This window comes from Macrobrachium nipponense, chromosome 6 (assembly GCF_015104395.2).
Source record: "Macrobrachium nipponense isolate FS-2020 chromosome 6, ASM1510439v2, whole genome shotgun sequence".
Classification (NCBI taxonomy): domain Eukaryota; kingdom Metazoa; phylum Arthropoda; class Malacostraca; order Decapoda; family Palaemonidae; genus Macrobrachium; species Macrobrachium nipponense.
Window position 1 is genome coordinate 26,179,909 of NC_061108.1, and position 18,013 is coordinate 26,197,921.

The window sequence follows — 18,013 nt, forward strand, 5'->3', positions numbered from 1 at the left end:
GTATACGATTACCCTTTCTCGGCTGTGAAGTTGATGTCTGTCCATGGCTGTGAGATGACTAGGAATAACTTGTAAGTCGGTCTCAAAGTCACTCCACACTTCAGTCAGGCCAAAATTTTGCCATATCACATTCAAGCAACATTCAGTCATTGTTTCCTATCTATTATTTTGTCAGAGAGAGAGAGAGAGAGAGAGAGAGAGAGAGAGAGAGAGAGAGAGAGAGAGAGAGAGAGAGAGAGAGAGAGAGAGAGAATCGTCTATATATGATTGTTTATTTTCTCTCTCGTCAAACTTACTCTGTTATGCTTTATTTCATATTTCCTTGCTCACCAATTTATTATATACCAACGATATTAAGAAATCAAGATATGTGTAGAAGGGAGAACTGCCTCCAGACTGTACAGTGTGGATTTAAACGCACGTGGAACTGGTTGAAATATTCGCAACAGCACCAAAAGGATATGCCATGTGGATATAAAATCTGACTCCGTTTCATTTTATTGCATAAAAAAACTATGTAATTTATTTAGAATTCTGCAAAACAGAAAAGATAATATTTGATATCTGTAATGGGAGAAATTGTTTTATCTCTGTTGCTGTTATAAATTTGGCAGATATGTGGAGATCAAACACGTGGGAGGACCAAAACACCCCAGCCAGAGAGCTCTGTTCATTTTGTAAATACTATAGTTTGGTGTGCTAGGCTTACCCAATTCATTTGGGTGTGCGCTGCAGCTGCTGCTACTGCTACTCAAATTATGGCATTTTTCTTACTAATCCCAAGAATTGACCATGGAAAATCCCAAGATTAACCAAAAATCCCAAGATAATAAAATAATTGACATGCCAAGCCCTAAATATTTGCGCTGTCTGTCTCTCTGTCTATCAGGAAAAGATACTGATAATTTGAATTGATGGTATCTTTCCTGAGAGAGAGAGTATATTTAATCAGTGGGCATTAGTACATATGCAGGCAGTGTGTTCATGCTTGTTAAAAATTGTGCAGTACAGTGGTACCTCGAGATACGAAAGGCTCAACTTACGAAAAACTCGAGATACGAAAGCCAATACGAAATTTAACGGCTCTACATACGAAAAGTTTTCAAGATATGAAAGGTTTCTGTAAAGTCCGAGATTCGCCTGAACCACCGATAACAATTTCTGGGCTCAGCTCGTGTCGGCCTATGAAAGGATCCTTAATATCATACTTTCTAGGTAAAATTAATCTAAAATTACCAGAGAAAAAACAAAATTAAGAAATTGTCAGTAAAACTGACTCGCTCACTCTTAAAAAGAAGTGTCGGTATGATGATAGGGGCGAGTGGGAACACTACCACGAGACATTCACCATTTAGAACTTCCAATCAGAATCCCCACAAGAGAGAGCTGATACCAACGGGCGATGCAGCCGCTACTACTACTACTAGAGGACGCCACGGACAGCAGCGCCCCTAGCGTTCATCCTTAATATTTAGCGCTAGCGTCCAGACGCATTTTTCTCTGTGCTGTGCATTTTACGAGGATTTATTATCTTCTTCGATATGGAACGTTCTGCAATCGCAACGGCTAAGTTAAGTGCCTCATAAGTAATGTTTTACTATATTTTTGTCTTCCGGGAACCAGTATTTTCCTTCTAATAGGTCATATACAGTTTCCCGGTTGTCTCGTGGCGGCGCCATGCTGCCTCGTTAAGAATTCCCGGTCCTCCATACTGGGACTTCTTATACTTATGGGCTTACCTTTTACGTTCATCGTTTTTACATCGAGTTTTAGCTAGATTAGCCCCCTTACCATTTCTCTTTGTTTGGTATTTAGGGCTATTTTTATTGTTCCAGCCCAGCATCCCGGCTCTTGCTCTTCATCGGCTTTCGCTGGCTCCGAGTAGGCTTCTGTTCCTCGGAACAGTTTGCCTCCTCCTGGGCTTCTTTTTCTTCTACTAAAAGTGTCTTTTCCATCTTTACGATGTTAATTTTATCTATTAGGGGTTAGTTAGCTACCTAGGTCATGTTCCATGGTTTGGTACAGCCTGTTCACGTGGCCCTCCCCCAACGTGTTGCTCGCGACTTAGGCCACTTGCGTCACGTGTTCCATCGCACCTTACCCTTCCCCTTCCCTCCCTACCAGGTATAGGGAGGTTGCTGGGGGACCCCATTGGTTGTCATACAAACCTCAGTTCCTTCCCTCCCTCTCTGAGGTGGCCAGGGGTTCCTCCCAGCGGGGGGTATAGGGCGCACCACTCCATAGGGTACCGTGTCTCCGAGCGGTAGTTGTTGAGTCGGGGAGGAGGTAGGAGGCCACCCCCCCCTCTCTCTCTCCCGCCGTGTTACGCCGAGACCCCCCTCCCCCCCCTTCCCCAGTTGCTCAGCCACCTTCCCTTTCTATAAACGAACGGAGCCTTCCGTCGCAGCCGGGGTCACCTTTGGTTATAGATTACTGGCTCCGCCAGCGGGCGGGGTGGTCACTTACTAGTGGTCGGTTGCTTGCCTACTATATCCTTATATCTCTCCCCCGCTACCGGAAGGGAGCTTGCTTCTTACCCGGGGGCACTCTTCTAGTAGACGGGTGGAGGAAGGTTTGATATTATTGTTATTTTAAGGATATACCCAATAATTTTACGATGATTTGTTTAATTTTATTATTCATATGCTTACCATCCCCGCCATTTTTCGTCGTGGTTTCCTTTTACCACTCCTGGTTGGATCTATCTTTTGTCCCCACCGTCAGCGGAGCATAGCCTAGGACAACCAACCAACCTTGTTACCACACGTATTATGGCGGCGGGGCTTCTGGTTTAATCTAACTTTCTCGCTCCGGCAACACAGCGGAGCAACTGTTAGACTGTAAGTGTTCTCCTGATACTCATGTATTTTTCCACTTACAGGCTACCAACTGTCAGGTCCCGGCGTGCAACGCGACGTTGTACGACCCCTGCGGCCACGATGAGTGCAGGTCTCACGCTCCTTGTGCCACGTCATTCAACGATATGATCGTCTGGCACCCGGAAGCCTGCGCCATCTGCTACGACCTAGTCAGTCAGCTGGTGGAGGTAAGTCGATTATAGGCTTCTTTATCATTTACTAACAACTCTTTAGACATAAGTTTGTTAACCCCGTTCCGCCATTAGAAGCATCGTCGCCCTTTCTTCCAGGCTACTGGTGTGAGGGAGGTCGCCCTTGCTACCCTGAAAGCGTGGGGTGGGCGGCTTCGGGAAGAACGCCGCCAAAGGCCAGCCGTACATCCTTGACAAGAAGCTGGCCGTCAGATCTTCCCGGCGGCAAGTCAACAGGGTATGTTGACCCTTGTCCGCAGCCCCTCTCATAGCCTCCATCCAGCAAGATCTCCAGCAATCTTTCGGGTCGTAGCTTCACAGGAGTCGGTCCCGGACGTCGCTGCCCTGGACCTAAACATCGAGCCGATGGCGGTTGGAGTAGAGGATTTGTTGGTTGAGGTAGGTGTGTCGGGCGCCCAGGTCTTTCCTTGGGTGTTCCTGGATCTTCTCCTGTCCCTTCTTCGAGCGCTTCTTTCCAAGGCTTTGTGGATCTGAGATCCCTACCCGCTCTCCCGCTCTCTCTGTACCCCTAAGGTGAAGGGACAGAGAGAACCGAAGACTCTTTCTAAGACGACTTCTAAGAAGTCATCTTCGTCTTCTTCGGCTAGGAAGTCTTCGACTTCTTTACTGCTGACGCGGTGAAGGCCAAGCCGAGCTCTTCTTACTCGAAGAGCTCTAGAAGCAAGGCTTCTAAGGAGAAGGCTCGCGCTCCCGCCGACGCCAGTGCCTTCTCCTGCCTCCACCGCATCCACTCCGGCAACGCCGGTGGGAGGAGCGGGACCAGCACCTTTGATCCCACTGCTTTCTCAGCAGTGGTGTATGCACAGGTGGTTGAGATGGTTGGTTCCCAAGTCTCCGCCCTAGGGGACGAAATTTGAGCAGATGTTGCACAACTGTCAAGCACTCTGTCTCAATCAGGCCAATCCATCCAGGATCTCTCTAACAGGGTTAGAGAGAATGAGGACCGAGTGGCTGGGCTCTCTCAGGTCCCTCTTCCAGTCTCCCATGCCAAGTGCTGGTATTTTCCAGCTCTCCCGCCATAACGACTCTCTGCCAGCTTTCTCTATGGAGAACCCTTGGAGAGTAGCCGCTACGCTCCATTTAAGGATGGGATGATCTCATCCCGGAGTGTGGAACTCGAAGGATTGAGGACTTCGAGTTTATCCTCCGGGTCTGGCGCAGCCTTTCAATCGGCTAGCTAGGCTGACTGTAGCGGCTCTTACTAGGGAAGACAAGATCTCTAGGGAGGATGTTCTCTACAGTAGGGATCATGCCCAACGGGAAATGGGTTCACTGCCTTGAGGACTGGGAGTGCACAACACTAAGCTCCAGGCCCATAAGAGTCCTTCACTATTTTTGCGACGGAAGAAGAGGCTTCTCTTCCGTTCGCCACGAAAATAGTAGAGAGGACTCTTCAGGCAGTCCTCAAGGATGAGCCCATGCCACACAGCTAAGGAGGAGTCTACTTCTCCGCTCTTTCCCAGCTTTTGGAGAATTTGTGGGAGAACTTGCCAGCCACGTTCACGCTTGGCAAGCTCAAACCGGACTGCGCCATGGACCAGTTTCGGCGAGAAGCTTCCAAGGCTGCCTGATTCCTTGATTCAGGCGGAGTTCGACGCGCGAACTAGGTTTGGCAGGTCCCTCAATTCTCTATAATAACGGAAATGGCTGCTCTTTCATATGCTACACGACGCTGTTTAAGATCGTGGCCAAATCCCAGCTTCAGACAGTTCAGACAGATGCTTTCGACTTCTTCCAAGCTAGGAGGAATTGCCGAAAGCACGTTCTGCAGGAGTGCACTATTAGGCACGAGCCTAATAGACTCCTGGCTTCTAGCATGTGGGGAGCGGATCTCTTCCCAGAATCCGCTGTAAATGAAGTGCACCACGAGGCTGCTAGGCTCAACCAGAGCCTTAGAGCTAGGTGGGGTATTTCATCTAAGAGGAAGCAAGAATCCGCCCCCACTGCTGGTAAGAAACCAAGAAGTCTGGTAAAAGGTTCCAGCCTTACCAGAAACACCAGCAACAGCAGCAATTTGTTCAGGCCGTCCCGGTTACCCAACAGGGACAACCTGGTAGCTCGAAACAGAACCAGCCCATCCTCCTGCTGTCTCCTCAATCACAACCGTCGACCTCCTACGCACTCTCGCCGGCCTTCAACCCTACGTATGAAGGTCAGGGCTACACTCCCTTTAACAAGCAACCGAGAGGTAGGGCGAGAGGCTACTTTCGCCAGCGTGGCGCGGAGGAGGGCGACAAGGAGCAGGCAGTTCAGAGGAGGGCGTGGTGGTCAACCCGCCCATCAACAATGAGGCTCCCCAGGTAGGAGGGAGGCTGTTCCTCTTCCGTCACAGGTGGGGGTTCAGCAATTGGGCACAGAGCATAGTGTCCAAAGGGTTGGGTTGGAGTTGGGATCAAAGATCCTCCTCCAATCAAATCATTCCACCAAATACCATCAGAGGAATTGACAGATTACGCGGAGGAACTCCTCAGAAAGGAGCTATTGCGAGAGTCAAGCATAACTAAAATTTCAAGGTCGCTTATTCAGCGTGCCAAGAAAGGAGCTCACAAAAAGAAGGGTAATCTTAGACGTGTCAAGCTAAACTCTTTCTTCAATCGTTGCGACCGTTCAAGATGCTTACCCTCTCGCAAGTAAGACCTTACTCCAGCGTTGAGCCGTCACATGCCTCCATCGATCTTTACAGAGGCATACCTATCATATCCCTATAGCCAGACACTTCCGCCCATCCTCCTATGTTCGGCTAGGAAATCAGACATTCTCATTCAAAGTGATGCCCTTCGGTTCTGAATGTAGCCCCCAGGGTATTCACGAAAATAGCAGAAGTGGTTGTACAACAATTGAGAACTCAGGGAATCATGGTAGCAGATTACCTCGACGATTGGTTGATCTGGGCACCAAGCGAGGAATGTCTCAATGCCCCCCCCCCCACCCCCCCAAAAAAAAAAGGTAGGTGTTCACGCTGGAACTCTGGGGTTCCAGATAAACAAAAACGAAAATCCAGACTTACCCCGGAGTCTCGTTTTCAGTGGCTGGAATCCAATGGGATTTGTCTTCCCACAATCTGTCAATTCCATGGCCAAACGGAAGGAATAGCAAAATCTGTCAGGCAATTTCTCAAATGCAAACAAACATCAAGGAGAAACCAGGAAAGAATCCTAGGGTCCCTTCAGTTTGCTTCGGTAACAGATATCCTCCTGAAAGCAAGGCTAAAAGATATAAATCGAGTTTGGCGATCGAGAGCAAACACCAAATCTCGAGACAAGTTGTCAGTAATTCCACAGATCCTTCGCAATCAACTCCGTCCATGGTCAAAAGTAAAGAACTTAGCCAAGCAGGTACCCTTCAATATCCCCTTCCAGTGTTAACCATTCACACGGATGCCTCCCTGTCCGGGTGTGGGGGGGTATTCTCAGTTTCAAACAGGTTCAGGGACTTGGTCAGTTCAATTTCGCCAGCTCCACATAAACGTTCTGGAAGCAATGGCAGTATTTCTTACCTTGAAGAGACTGCTTCCCCCGAAAAAGTCTCATCTAGGCTAGTTTTGGACAGTGCAGTGGTAGTTCATTGCATCAACAGAGGAGGGTCCAAATCCAAGCATGTGAACCATGTCATGATAGCCATTTTTGCCCTAGCAACAAACACAAATGGCATCTGTCCGCCACTCACCTGGCGGGGGTAAGAAATGTGATAGCAGACGCTTTGTCCCGGTCAGTGCCTCTGGAATCAGAATGGTCCCTAGACGACGGGTCATTCCAGTGGATATGCCGGAGAGTCCCAGGTCTCCAAGTAGATCTCTTCGCCTCACAAGCGAACCACAAGCTCCCTTGCTATGTGGCCCCAACCTGGACCCCTCTGGCTTATGCCACGGACGCCCCTGTCGTTAGATTGGGATCAGTGGAGAAAATTTATGTTTTTCCTCCAGTGAATCTTCTCTTGAAAGTCTTAAGCAAGCTGAGGACTTTCAAAGGAATAGTAGCTCTGATTGCACGGACTGGCCCAAGAGCAACTGGTATCCTCTTCTTCTGGAATTGGGTCTCCGACCTCAACGGATTCCCAATCCCAACCCAGCCGTCACAATCAGTACAAATGAGGACTGTGTTCGCGGCTTCCTCAGGAAATTCTTCAGACCCTAACTTTATGGACTTCATGAAGTTTGCGCTAATAAAGATGCTAATATTGATCACAAAATATTCTCTTCCTAGAATCAGATAAGAGAGAGTCAACCATTAGACAATATGACTCAGCTGTTAAAAAAATTAGCATCTTTCCTGAAAGAATCAAACACTACAACCATGACAGTTAATCTAGCTATATCCTTTTTCAGGTCCTTGTTTGAAAAAGGTTTAGCAGCTAGCACTATTACTACTCATAAATCGCTTTGAAGAAGATCTTTCAGTTAGGTTTTCAGATAGATCTGACTGAATCTTATTTCACGTCTATTCCTAAAGCCTGTGCTAGACTTAGACCTTCTCAAAGGCCTACTGCAGTTTCATGGTTCTTAAATGATGTCCTCAAACTAGCTTCAGATACTGACAACTCGTCTTGTACATTCATAATGCTTCTTAGGAAGACATTATTCTTATTAAGCCTAGCTTCAGGAGCTAGAATTTCAGAACTGTCGGCTCTATCCAGAGATGCGGGTCATGTGGAATTCCTCCCCTCAGGAGAAGTTCTGCTTGCTCCGGATCGTAGCTTTTTAGCTAAAAATGAGGATCCTCTTGCAAGGTGGGCCCCTTGGAAAGTCATCCCACTTTCCCCAAGATCCTTCTCTCTGCCCAGTATCAACTTTAAGAGCCTTTCTATCTCGTACATCCTCAAGATCCTCAGGTCCTCTCTTCATGAGAGAAAAAGGTGGTACTTTGTCAGTAAAAGGTATTAGACAACAAATCCTTTACTTCATTAAACAAGCCAATCCTGATTCATTCCCCAAAGCACATGACATCAGGGGAGTAGCCACCTCAAGCTAATTACTTTTCAAAAAAAAAAAAAAAAAAAAAACATATGGAAACTTTGAGATCTTAAAAAAGTATAACTGGATGGAAATCCCCGACAGTCTTTAAACGTTCATTACTAAAAACAAAGTCCTGGAATCTTTTAAAATTTTCAGCAGTAGCAGCGGGAAACATTGTTTCTCCTGATACTAATATAGTCAAGTAGTAGTATAGATCCAGGATCCTTTCTACCTACCCCTCATCCAACATGCCTCACCCTATCGCCTAAATGCTACTCGGATATCCTAGCCTTAGCCGCTGGGGAATCATACTAGTTGGGGATTTTGGTCCCTTATTTTTTTTTTTGTTTTTTTTTTGCTAGGGACATCCACACTTGTACTGATCAATGTACTTCAGTGGGTACCCTCCCCTTATTTTTATGCCTAGGGTAGGACACAATGTGTTTTGTATATTTGTAAATAATTTTCTAAGTAAATCTATTTGTTAATATTACACTGCATTATTATATTTTACTATGTTTATTGTAATTTTAAGTACTTTACATTACTAACGTTCTTTTTATGTTACTATTTATAATAGTTAGTTTAAGTACTTAGTTTGTATGCTGTAATTGATTTACTTATATTATATCCCTCGTTTTACAACTGCTTTTCATTTGTCCTTTTTTCCCATCTTGTCTGTTTCTCTGGTACTCTTTCATAGGTCGACACGAGCTGAGCCCAGAAAAGGGATTTTGACGAAGGAAAAATCTATTTCTGGGTGATTGGCTCGTGTCGCCCTATGAAACCCACCCTGTATTGTTTACCCCCCCCATGCAGGACAAGATGTTTTTAGATTAAGGATGTCCGCTAGGGGCGCTGCTGTCCGTGGCGTCCTCTAGTAGTAGTAGTAGCGGCTGCATCGCCCGTTGGTATCAGCTCTCTCTTGTGGGGATTCTGGATGGAAGTTCCTAAATGGTGAATGTCTCGTGGTAGTGTTCCCACTCGCCCCTATCATCATACCGACACTTCTTTTTAAGAGTGAGCGAGTCAGTTTTACTGACAATTTCTTAATTTTGTTTTTTCTCTGGTAATTTTAGATTAATTTTACCTAGAAAGTATGATATTAAGGATCCTTTCATAGGGCGACACGAGCCAATCACCCAGAAATAGATTTTTCCTTCGTCAAAATCCCTTTTTGAAACTCGTACGCTGCCAACTTAGTAGACTCGCCACCATCCTCCTGCTCTCCCATTGGTTCCTGATGCTAGTCGTGGCCATGAGATCCTTCTCTCCTATTGGCGAGCGTCCCTCCCATCATGCATCTATGTACGTGGTGGCTGCCTCGGCCACTCGGTACCAGCATTGTTATAGTACGCACGCAGTATTCGTTTCGGGATCGTCAACTGTTTCTGAATCTACTAGTCAGAGTTGACATTGTGATGGTGTTTGTGTCATGTATATTTTAAAAAAAAATTTCTCATATCTTTTCACAGAAAATGGAAAAAGAAGAGCACCTCTTGAGTGACGACATATAAGATATGACTGACCAAGATCTCTCTCGTGGGATAAGTGACCAAGATCTCTCACATGGGACAAGTGATCAAGGTCTCTCTCATGGGATAACTGGAAACTTTGCCAGGTTGGTAGAATCTCCACTCCCTGCTGAACAGAGGGTGTTGACCAATCTTTTACAACATGCATACCAGTATAATCAAGGCACTTCAGTTTATGTTGAAGGTCAGCAGCCAAACATTCAGTACCCAAATCAGTTGCAGAGAGAGCATTTGGTTGAACAGGGTTTTGATGGACACCAGAGCCAACAGAGTCATGAGGTGCAACAATTAGTAGATAATTATCAAGACGGGCAGCCGTTAATGAACATTACGCGTTTATAGAAAAAAAGACACCCCGAAAAGGCTCACACAGGTCGTATGCTTGCGCAGTTCGATGACGTTTGCCTGAGTCGTTTCAGGAACATTGTGATAAGTAGGCAGAAGCAATCTTCCTTGGATCGTTATTTTTTAAAGAGGCCTTTAGCATTAGCAGGAGTAAGCAATAAAGAAGAACCAAGTGATAAAAAACAGAAAGTTGTAAGCAAAAAGGAAGAACCAAGTGATAAAAAACAGAAAGTTGTAAGCAAAAAGGAAGAACCAAGTGATAAAAATCAGAAAGTTGAAAGTGGTGATGAAGTTGAAATTCTGTATAAAAAAAAAAGGAAAAAAAAAAATTAAGTAAAAAAAAAAAAAAAAAAAAGTTTAAAAAAAAAAAAAAAAAAAAAAAAAAAAAAAAAAAAAAAAAAAAAAAAAAAAAAAAAAAAGGCAGAAATTAAGGATGTTCTAGCCGCTTTTCATAAAGTGCAATCATTTGTCCTCCTCCTCCTCTGCCGCCACTTTCGGAGATAGCCTCACTCGAAAGGTAAGCTTCCACATTTTACGTACAGTATTTCTTGTATACCATGTACACTAATACACTTTATTTACAGGTTATTTTGCATTTTGTTATTAATTTAGGTATTGAATGGTCCAAATTGTTGTAGTATTTCATTGTTTATAGGTCAATTTAGCTTTATTATGAAATTTACTGGGGTGTTTTTGGAGGGCTTGGAACGGATTAGCCATTTTACATGTAAAATGTGGTCCAAGATACGAAACCCTCATGATACGAAGGGCGCCTCGGAACAGATTAATTTCGTATCTCGAGGTACTACTGTACTGGTAATTCATATCTGGAAGACAAAAAAACAAATATGAACTTTTTTGTTGTCAGTCGCATGGACTAAATTTACAAGAGGAGGAAACAAATCTTAACATTCCTCGAGAGATTAGAGAGATGAACCATCGCTGAACACTCTCACTCTCTCTCTCTCTCTCTCTCTCTCTCTCTCTCTCTCTCTCTCTCTCTCTCTCTCTCTCTCTCTCTACTACATATGCTGTTAAGTGTTAACTTGAGTCTCTGAAACCAATAGGTATTAGCACACGCACAACTGTATGTGTGTGTGTGTATAGGTATACTGTTAAAAAATGTGCTGTACCTACAGGCAATACCTACATCTTTGAAAGATAAAACGAACAAACAAATTTTGTTGTTGCTAGTCGCAGGGGCTATAAAGGGCGTGACCAGCAGACAAAAAGATTAACATTTTTCCAGAGATTAAAGAGCTGAATTTTTTTTTAAAGTATGTCAACAGCGTTAGGAAATAGGTATCATCTTCTAAAGAACTTTTTTTTTCTTTTTGCGTAAGAATCTTCAAACCATTTTGCATTCAAAGTACTAATGAGAAGGAAGCATTCTCTTCTTCATGTACGTAATCAGTAAAATACTTACACTATTAAAAATTAAAACTACTTACTGTATGCAAAACACAAACATCATCGTCAGCTTTGTGTGTGTAAATGTTCATTCTAAGAAATTCACAATCGTCAGCTTCGCGTGTGTAAACGTTCAATCTAAGAAATTCATATAGTAGTAGTATAACCAACACCTGATTGGCTGGTTGGTAGCCATGGAGATCTGTTATCCAATGACTGCCCTCTGCTTCTGTTCTATTTATAGACATATGCTGTGGATGGCACTAGGTTTGAATGTTACCATGATTGTGATTTTCTGACTGCTGACAGCAAAAATTACTCAATAATTTTCTTTATATAATTATTTCTTCGTGAAAACAATAATATAATAAGATAATTTTAACTTTAATGTAGTATAGTGGTATGAAAAATAACAGTGTCATAGTGGTATGAAAATACCACACTGTGTTGTAGCGATGCGTCATCACTAAGTGCAAATCCTTTTCCCAGACCATCCTCAAAATTTTACGACTCTTCAACTTCAAGATCAATATGGTGAAATATATTTTATAATGATACTTATTGTTAAAATTCACACTGCAAAACATTATTATATTTTGATTGTTATGTACATCCATATTTTTTGCGTTTTACGGAATGTTTGTTATGAAAATAATAGCTATCATTTGACAGTATTATATTAATATTTATTTAAATAAACTGTAAGTAATAAATAACAATAATGAAAAATATAAAGGGAAAAAATGTTTTTGCTGCAGTAGTGATGTTTGTTTGATTATGCATCTGACCTCACATTTCGAAATCTGAAAAAAAGTTCCAAAAACCCGAAAAAAAATCGGATAAAAGAATGTGTGTGTACTGCACATTTTTTAAAACATTATGTACACGCACACAATGTCTACACATTTACTGATACCCGTTGGTGAAAGACTCAAATTACAGTATTTATTCCTGAGAGAGAGAGAGAGAGAGAGAGAGAGAGAGAGAGAGAGAGAGAGAGAGAGAGAGAGAGAGAGAGAGAGAGAGAGAGAGATTTAGGATTCCAAGGCGTGGTATTTTTACAATTATTTTATTATCTTGGGATTCTTTTTTAATCTTGAGATTTTCTATTCAATTCTCAGGATTAGTAAGAAAATTACCGTAACTTGACTAGCAGCAGCACACATCTGAATGACTTGGCCATTAGCACGCTAAACCACCAACCTTATGAATTGACGCTCTCGGAAAAGGAACTCGCATGATACATGAGATACATGACAAAACCACTGTTTATTGGTGAAAATTTGGGGGTCGCAAGATATGCAAGATCGCATGTTACTCGAGTATATACGGTACTGTACTGTATGCCAGCTTATTGCTGCCAGAAATGAAAACCTTAATAATTTTCAGTAAATAAAGGTTTCCACTAGATTCTTTTGGAAAGGAAATCAAAGAAATAGACAGCACATAAAATGAATATAAAAGCCATTGCTATATGACATGTTTATAATAAAATGAGGTTTTATATATAGTACTTATCAAGTAATTACATAGCTATAGTTTCTAACTAGCACAGCAGCTAAAATTTGAAATTCGCAGTAGCGAATCTTTTGTTTGGTATAGGTAAATAGGCATCACCCCAAAACTTTTGGGAAGGAGAGGAACAACTAGGCTACTCTATTATAAAAATGTCTTTTTTATATACGTAACTTATCAAGTAATTACAAAGCTGATTCCCACACTGAAAGGGGGTGGTAAGCATGGAAATATTCTACTCCCCCAAGACATTAGATCATGTAATGATTTTGAGAATCAAAATTTGCCAGCATTGCAATAATGGCTGTTGTTTCCTTACCTTGTACAAAAGCTGCTGCAGGAAGACACTGCCTCTCATTAGTGCTCATCTCACTTTGTTGAGGCATGGTGGTATAGATGTGAGTCCCCTACTACATAGTGGGTGCTTGAAGCGAAGTACACTTCCAATCGCTAATAAAGCATCAAAATTTTGCCCCTGCCCTGGGTACAGTACCAACACATAAGACAACCAGACAATAAGGAATATTACCTTCCCCAAATAATTAAAAACACCAACACCCATCTGTTAAAAAGAAATAAACTGGAGGGTACCAAGTACTCCCAGGCTCCCCTGGAACTCAACGACCTAACACAAGGTGAAGAGAGAGAATGGAAGGAACAGTACTTCCTACATTCCCTTCACCATTACCATGCCAGCCACCAACACCGGGCCTAAGGTACTGCAGTTATTGAAGAAGGTTTCCACTTATTTCGAGTAGTATGACACAAACACTGACTTGTATCCCCAGTACATCGCTTGAAGAATTTGATGAGAGGGAGAGATTGTGCTTGAAAGCAAATGACATAGCTACAGCTCTAAATAATATCATGTGCTCCGACTTTAAACACTGGTAAAAGCTCTTCACCAATCTGAGCATGCGATTCTCAAATAGGATCCCTTAAGAAGAAAGAGAGGGCATTCTTTGTAGGGGTCTACTCTGCACCCAGAACATCCACTATATTCTTAATATTAAAAGAACAAGACCAGGGGTTTGATGGAGTCTCATTTGTTGCAAGAAAACCAAAGGTATAAGAGCAGATCACATCACCTTACACAAAACCCACTCTCCTGTTGATCACATGTATCTCACAGATTCATTTGGCAGTTGCCAAGGCTACCAAAAAGAGAATTTTCTTTGTCAGGTTCTTAAAAGAAGTAGAACTAAAGGGTTTAAAAGCTGGTCCAGTCAGCCATTTTAGAACCACGTCTAAATTCCATGACACTAGATTGGTATTTTTCTGCTACACATATCAAAGGATCTCATGAGATCCAATACAGGCAGTCCCTGGTTATAGGGGGGCCTCGGTTATCGGCAATCCAGTTTTATGGGGCTTGTCTTGTCCCAAAAATCACCAGTGATAGAAGTGAAAAGGAGGTGAACTTATCATCATGCACTGAGGGATTCTGGGTTTTAGCCACGAATTCCGGGACATATTCGAAGGACACTGACCCCCAACCGCTGGTGTGCTTCGCATCATAGCTCAGACCGTGCAGCTACCCCCACTCTCTTCGAAGATGCCAAGGGCAGGAGAAAAACTGTTTTGGGTGTCAAGTCCCTGTCTGATGAGCAACGCAAAGGCTCATATGGAGCTCTAGTGAAACTACTCATGACCAAGGAAACATCCCATGTCAGGGGCTTGAGCTCCCTAGGAGAACTCGATTGCTCAAACTCCTTTACATAGTTTTCAATGCACCAAAAGCATTAAAAGTAAGGTTTTTTTAGGATTTTTCATGATGTTCCGGCTTACGAAAATTTTCGGCTTACAACGCGTCTCAAGAACGGAACCCCGTCGTAACCCGGGGACTGCCTGTAGTGTGCAAATCATACTTTGCTGGAGTTAATCTCATCTTGCATCCTTTGCTGCAATGACGAGTAGATGTAGTAGCACCTGACATCATCACAGTTGGTAAAGTCAAAATCAGGTAAAGACTAATTTTGCTAAATCATGAAATTACAGTCTTTTGAAGAAAAACCTATCACTAGCTACCATAAAGCAAACAATACTCCACCAATTTGTCTCAGCCCAACAACAGATAAAGAAAACAAACTACAAATTTAGCCAAGAGCTAACAACCTTCATCGTCAGCCAGCAGAAACAAATTGAAAGGCTTTGCCTTGTTGTTCCTCTCTTTCCCGAAACAGGGTGGGGCTATTTACCTACACCAAAACCAAAGAATTACTACCATGAATTTCAAATTTTAGCTGCCGTGCTAGTTAGAAATTATAGCTATGTAATTACTTGGTAAGTTACATATATAAAACCTGAGTTTAAAAACCCATTAAAGATATCCTCCTCTTCTCTTCTGCTTCTCAGCTTAATCATTAGTTAGGGTTGCTAGGACATAATGATAGTATATCATTTGCAACTACATTCCTATCCATACAAAATCGTGCCTGATACAAACATTCCTATCCATACAAAATCGTGCCTGATACAAACATTCCTATCCATACAAAATCGTGCCTGATACAAACTAATAGGAAACCTATAGGAAATTCCAGCACACCACTGGACTGTAGAACAGTCTCCCTGAAGAGTTTGTACAATTGGAACTTCAAAAGTTCAAGCAAAGATGCAATGCACTGCTACCCAAATACAATTCTTCTTGTATTTTAATAATTTACTTATATCTTTTATTTATTAATTTATTTATTTATATTTTTTCTAATAAGTGCTCTCTTCTTTCTGTATTTCCCATTACCTTCTGCTTATTCTTTCTATGAGCCCCACATTCTTTGGAAGCTAGAATTTCAAGTCAATGGCCCCTGTGGGTTTGTTCCCTATGAATTGGGTTCATCTTCTGAATTATAGTAATAACAGCAGAACATAGTCAACAGTTTCAGTGATGTTGCTACTCAAAATGGTAGGAAAAACTAAAATTTCATCTAAGAATGCTATCATATTCACCACAATAGATACAAGAGCCTTCCTTTCATGGACCACCATTGGGACATTGCCTATTAGGCAGAGTTTAACATTAATGTTTAATTGTCCCTTACTAAACCCCACCAGGAACTTTAGTTTTATGGTTGAGAATGCATGCCTTCCAAACTGTAATTTCAACTATTCCAATCAGAACTGGTAAACTTCCTTGCAGTTGTCATTAATGATAAATCTGTTTAACAGCAAAGAAGGAACTACTGAAATCGAGAGGCTCAAAAGAAGTCCAGTCTTTGTCTAAGTATTCTGAACAGGCATTACCAATATGGCCGCAGCTGCTAGAGTAGGAAAACTACACCAATGCCACTGCCTAGTTCTTACTTGTACCTTACTGGGCCACCAAAGAACTGTCAATGCTTCTGGAAATTCAAAAAGTTAGTGAGAATTAATTTGGCCATGCCGTGCATGCACGTGGCTAATAAATTTTAATTTTCTGAATTCAAACATTCAATTTAAATATCCAATCCCAAATACACAGCCAACTGGTATTTATATCTAAATTTTGTTGTCTGTACAGACTTAGTACATACTTAAAATAGGTACTAAAGGCCAGTACTAATCTATGCAGCATAAGAATTTACACTGACCAGGAAAATGGAGACTTCAAAAAGGTTGGTCATAATACAAATAAGAAACTGGTGGAGGGATGTTTATCATGAGGCTGGAAAAAGACAGATCTCAAAGACTGAGTTGGATTGGACATGTGATGAGAAGGAATGTATAGTGAATAACAAAAGCAATAGATACAGGTCGCTGGAGGAAGGCCTGGGAAAGCATGCAGAGGTAATAAGATGAAGGCCTAAACCTGAATATGCGTAGTTCTCCCAGAAAGAGCAGAGAAAGGACAAAAAATACTGGAAAGAATTAATTTTACATCTAACCCTTAAAAAAGGATAAGCAGGTGTTAAATTGTGTATAATGATGAGTCTCATGTTATGTATAGATACTTGTAAAAGATAACATCAATCCTTACACATTGAAAACTAAATACCTAATACTATATGAACTGATTCATAGCCTTTTCACTGCTCAGTTAGTGTGAATAAAGAATTCAGGAGACTCCTTGTTTTCAAGGAGAAAAATTTACACCTTCCTATTTTACAAAGATGCTGGGTATAATGTTACAGTTTCCCAGAGAGATTATACACAGAAATTCAAATGAGTAAATCCTCTACTTCTATTTTGATGGGAAACATTTTTCCATTATTATCATCGCTGAACATTATCAGAATACATATTATCTTCCCTTAGATAATTCATTTGACTCAGCCAGTACAAAATTTATAAAATTCAGATTCACCACTTACTGAGGTTCACTCCCTGCAGTGTATGTCCTAAACCATTTCACAATGGATGTCCTCCCCGCATGATCAACCTTCTGCACAACGCCATATTCGTGTGGATCAATGGTACTATTATCTCTTTGCTCTACTACAAAGTCTCCAGGGAAAAACTCTTGGTCATCTAAATGATGAATTGGGTAGAGGACAGTTGAAAGTATGGATTCTTCTAGTGACCCATCCTGAAACAATTCATGATATAATTATTGCAAAATATAAAGTATATTAATTAGCTCTATATTCTATTCTATATGCTAAGTTATCAACCATATAGAAATCAAGATTCGAAAATTACTTGTTACCTTTTAAAACAGCCATTAAGGCTCTAGAGGTGGGCTAATAAAAACATGCAGCACCCCAGACCGGGCAAACTTTGGTTGCTAATTTAAGAAAAAAACACAGCAATGGAACAAGGAAGATTTGCAAATGCACATGTTTAAGAAAACCAATTCTAAAAAATTCTTCCTACCTTACAAGAAGTTGAAAAATAAAAAATTTAAAGTCAATTTGTATTTTTCAAAGTTAACAATCCCGAGGTCTTAACAATATGTCTTTTCTTTTATTAAATTCCCATACATTCCAACATCTGCTTCCCTAACACACACTCACCCAAATTGTGTGCTAACTTTCTTCACCTACTACTCCAAATCATCTTGTATCTTCCCACCTTTATTCTAATAAGTCAATTAATTTCATTGGTAATAATATTTATTGCACCAAATACCAAGTTTTCTTTTTACCTCTTAATCTTACTTGCGTAAACATTTACTTTCAATCCTTGTCAAACTTTAGACTCAGTTTCCCTATCTCTGCTACCTCTCTTGACCTCCACCAAGTACCATTATATGGTACCATCTATAAACTT

At 41.7% G+C, this 18,013-nt stretch overlaps 1 protein-coding gene across 1 annotated transcript in view; it reads right to left on the reverse strand.

Annotated features, from left to right (window-relative positions):
• Positions 1–18,013, reverse strand: part of LOC135216469 ((E3-independent) E2 ubiquitin-conjugating enzyme-like) — a 561,446-nt gene that overhangs the window by 188,253 nt on the left and 355,180 nt on the right. The window contains 1 exon segment of the mRNA XM_064251838.1: positions 17,116–17,330. Coding sequence (XP_064107908.1) covers positions 17,116–17,330 — 215 coding nt within the window.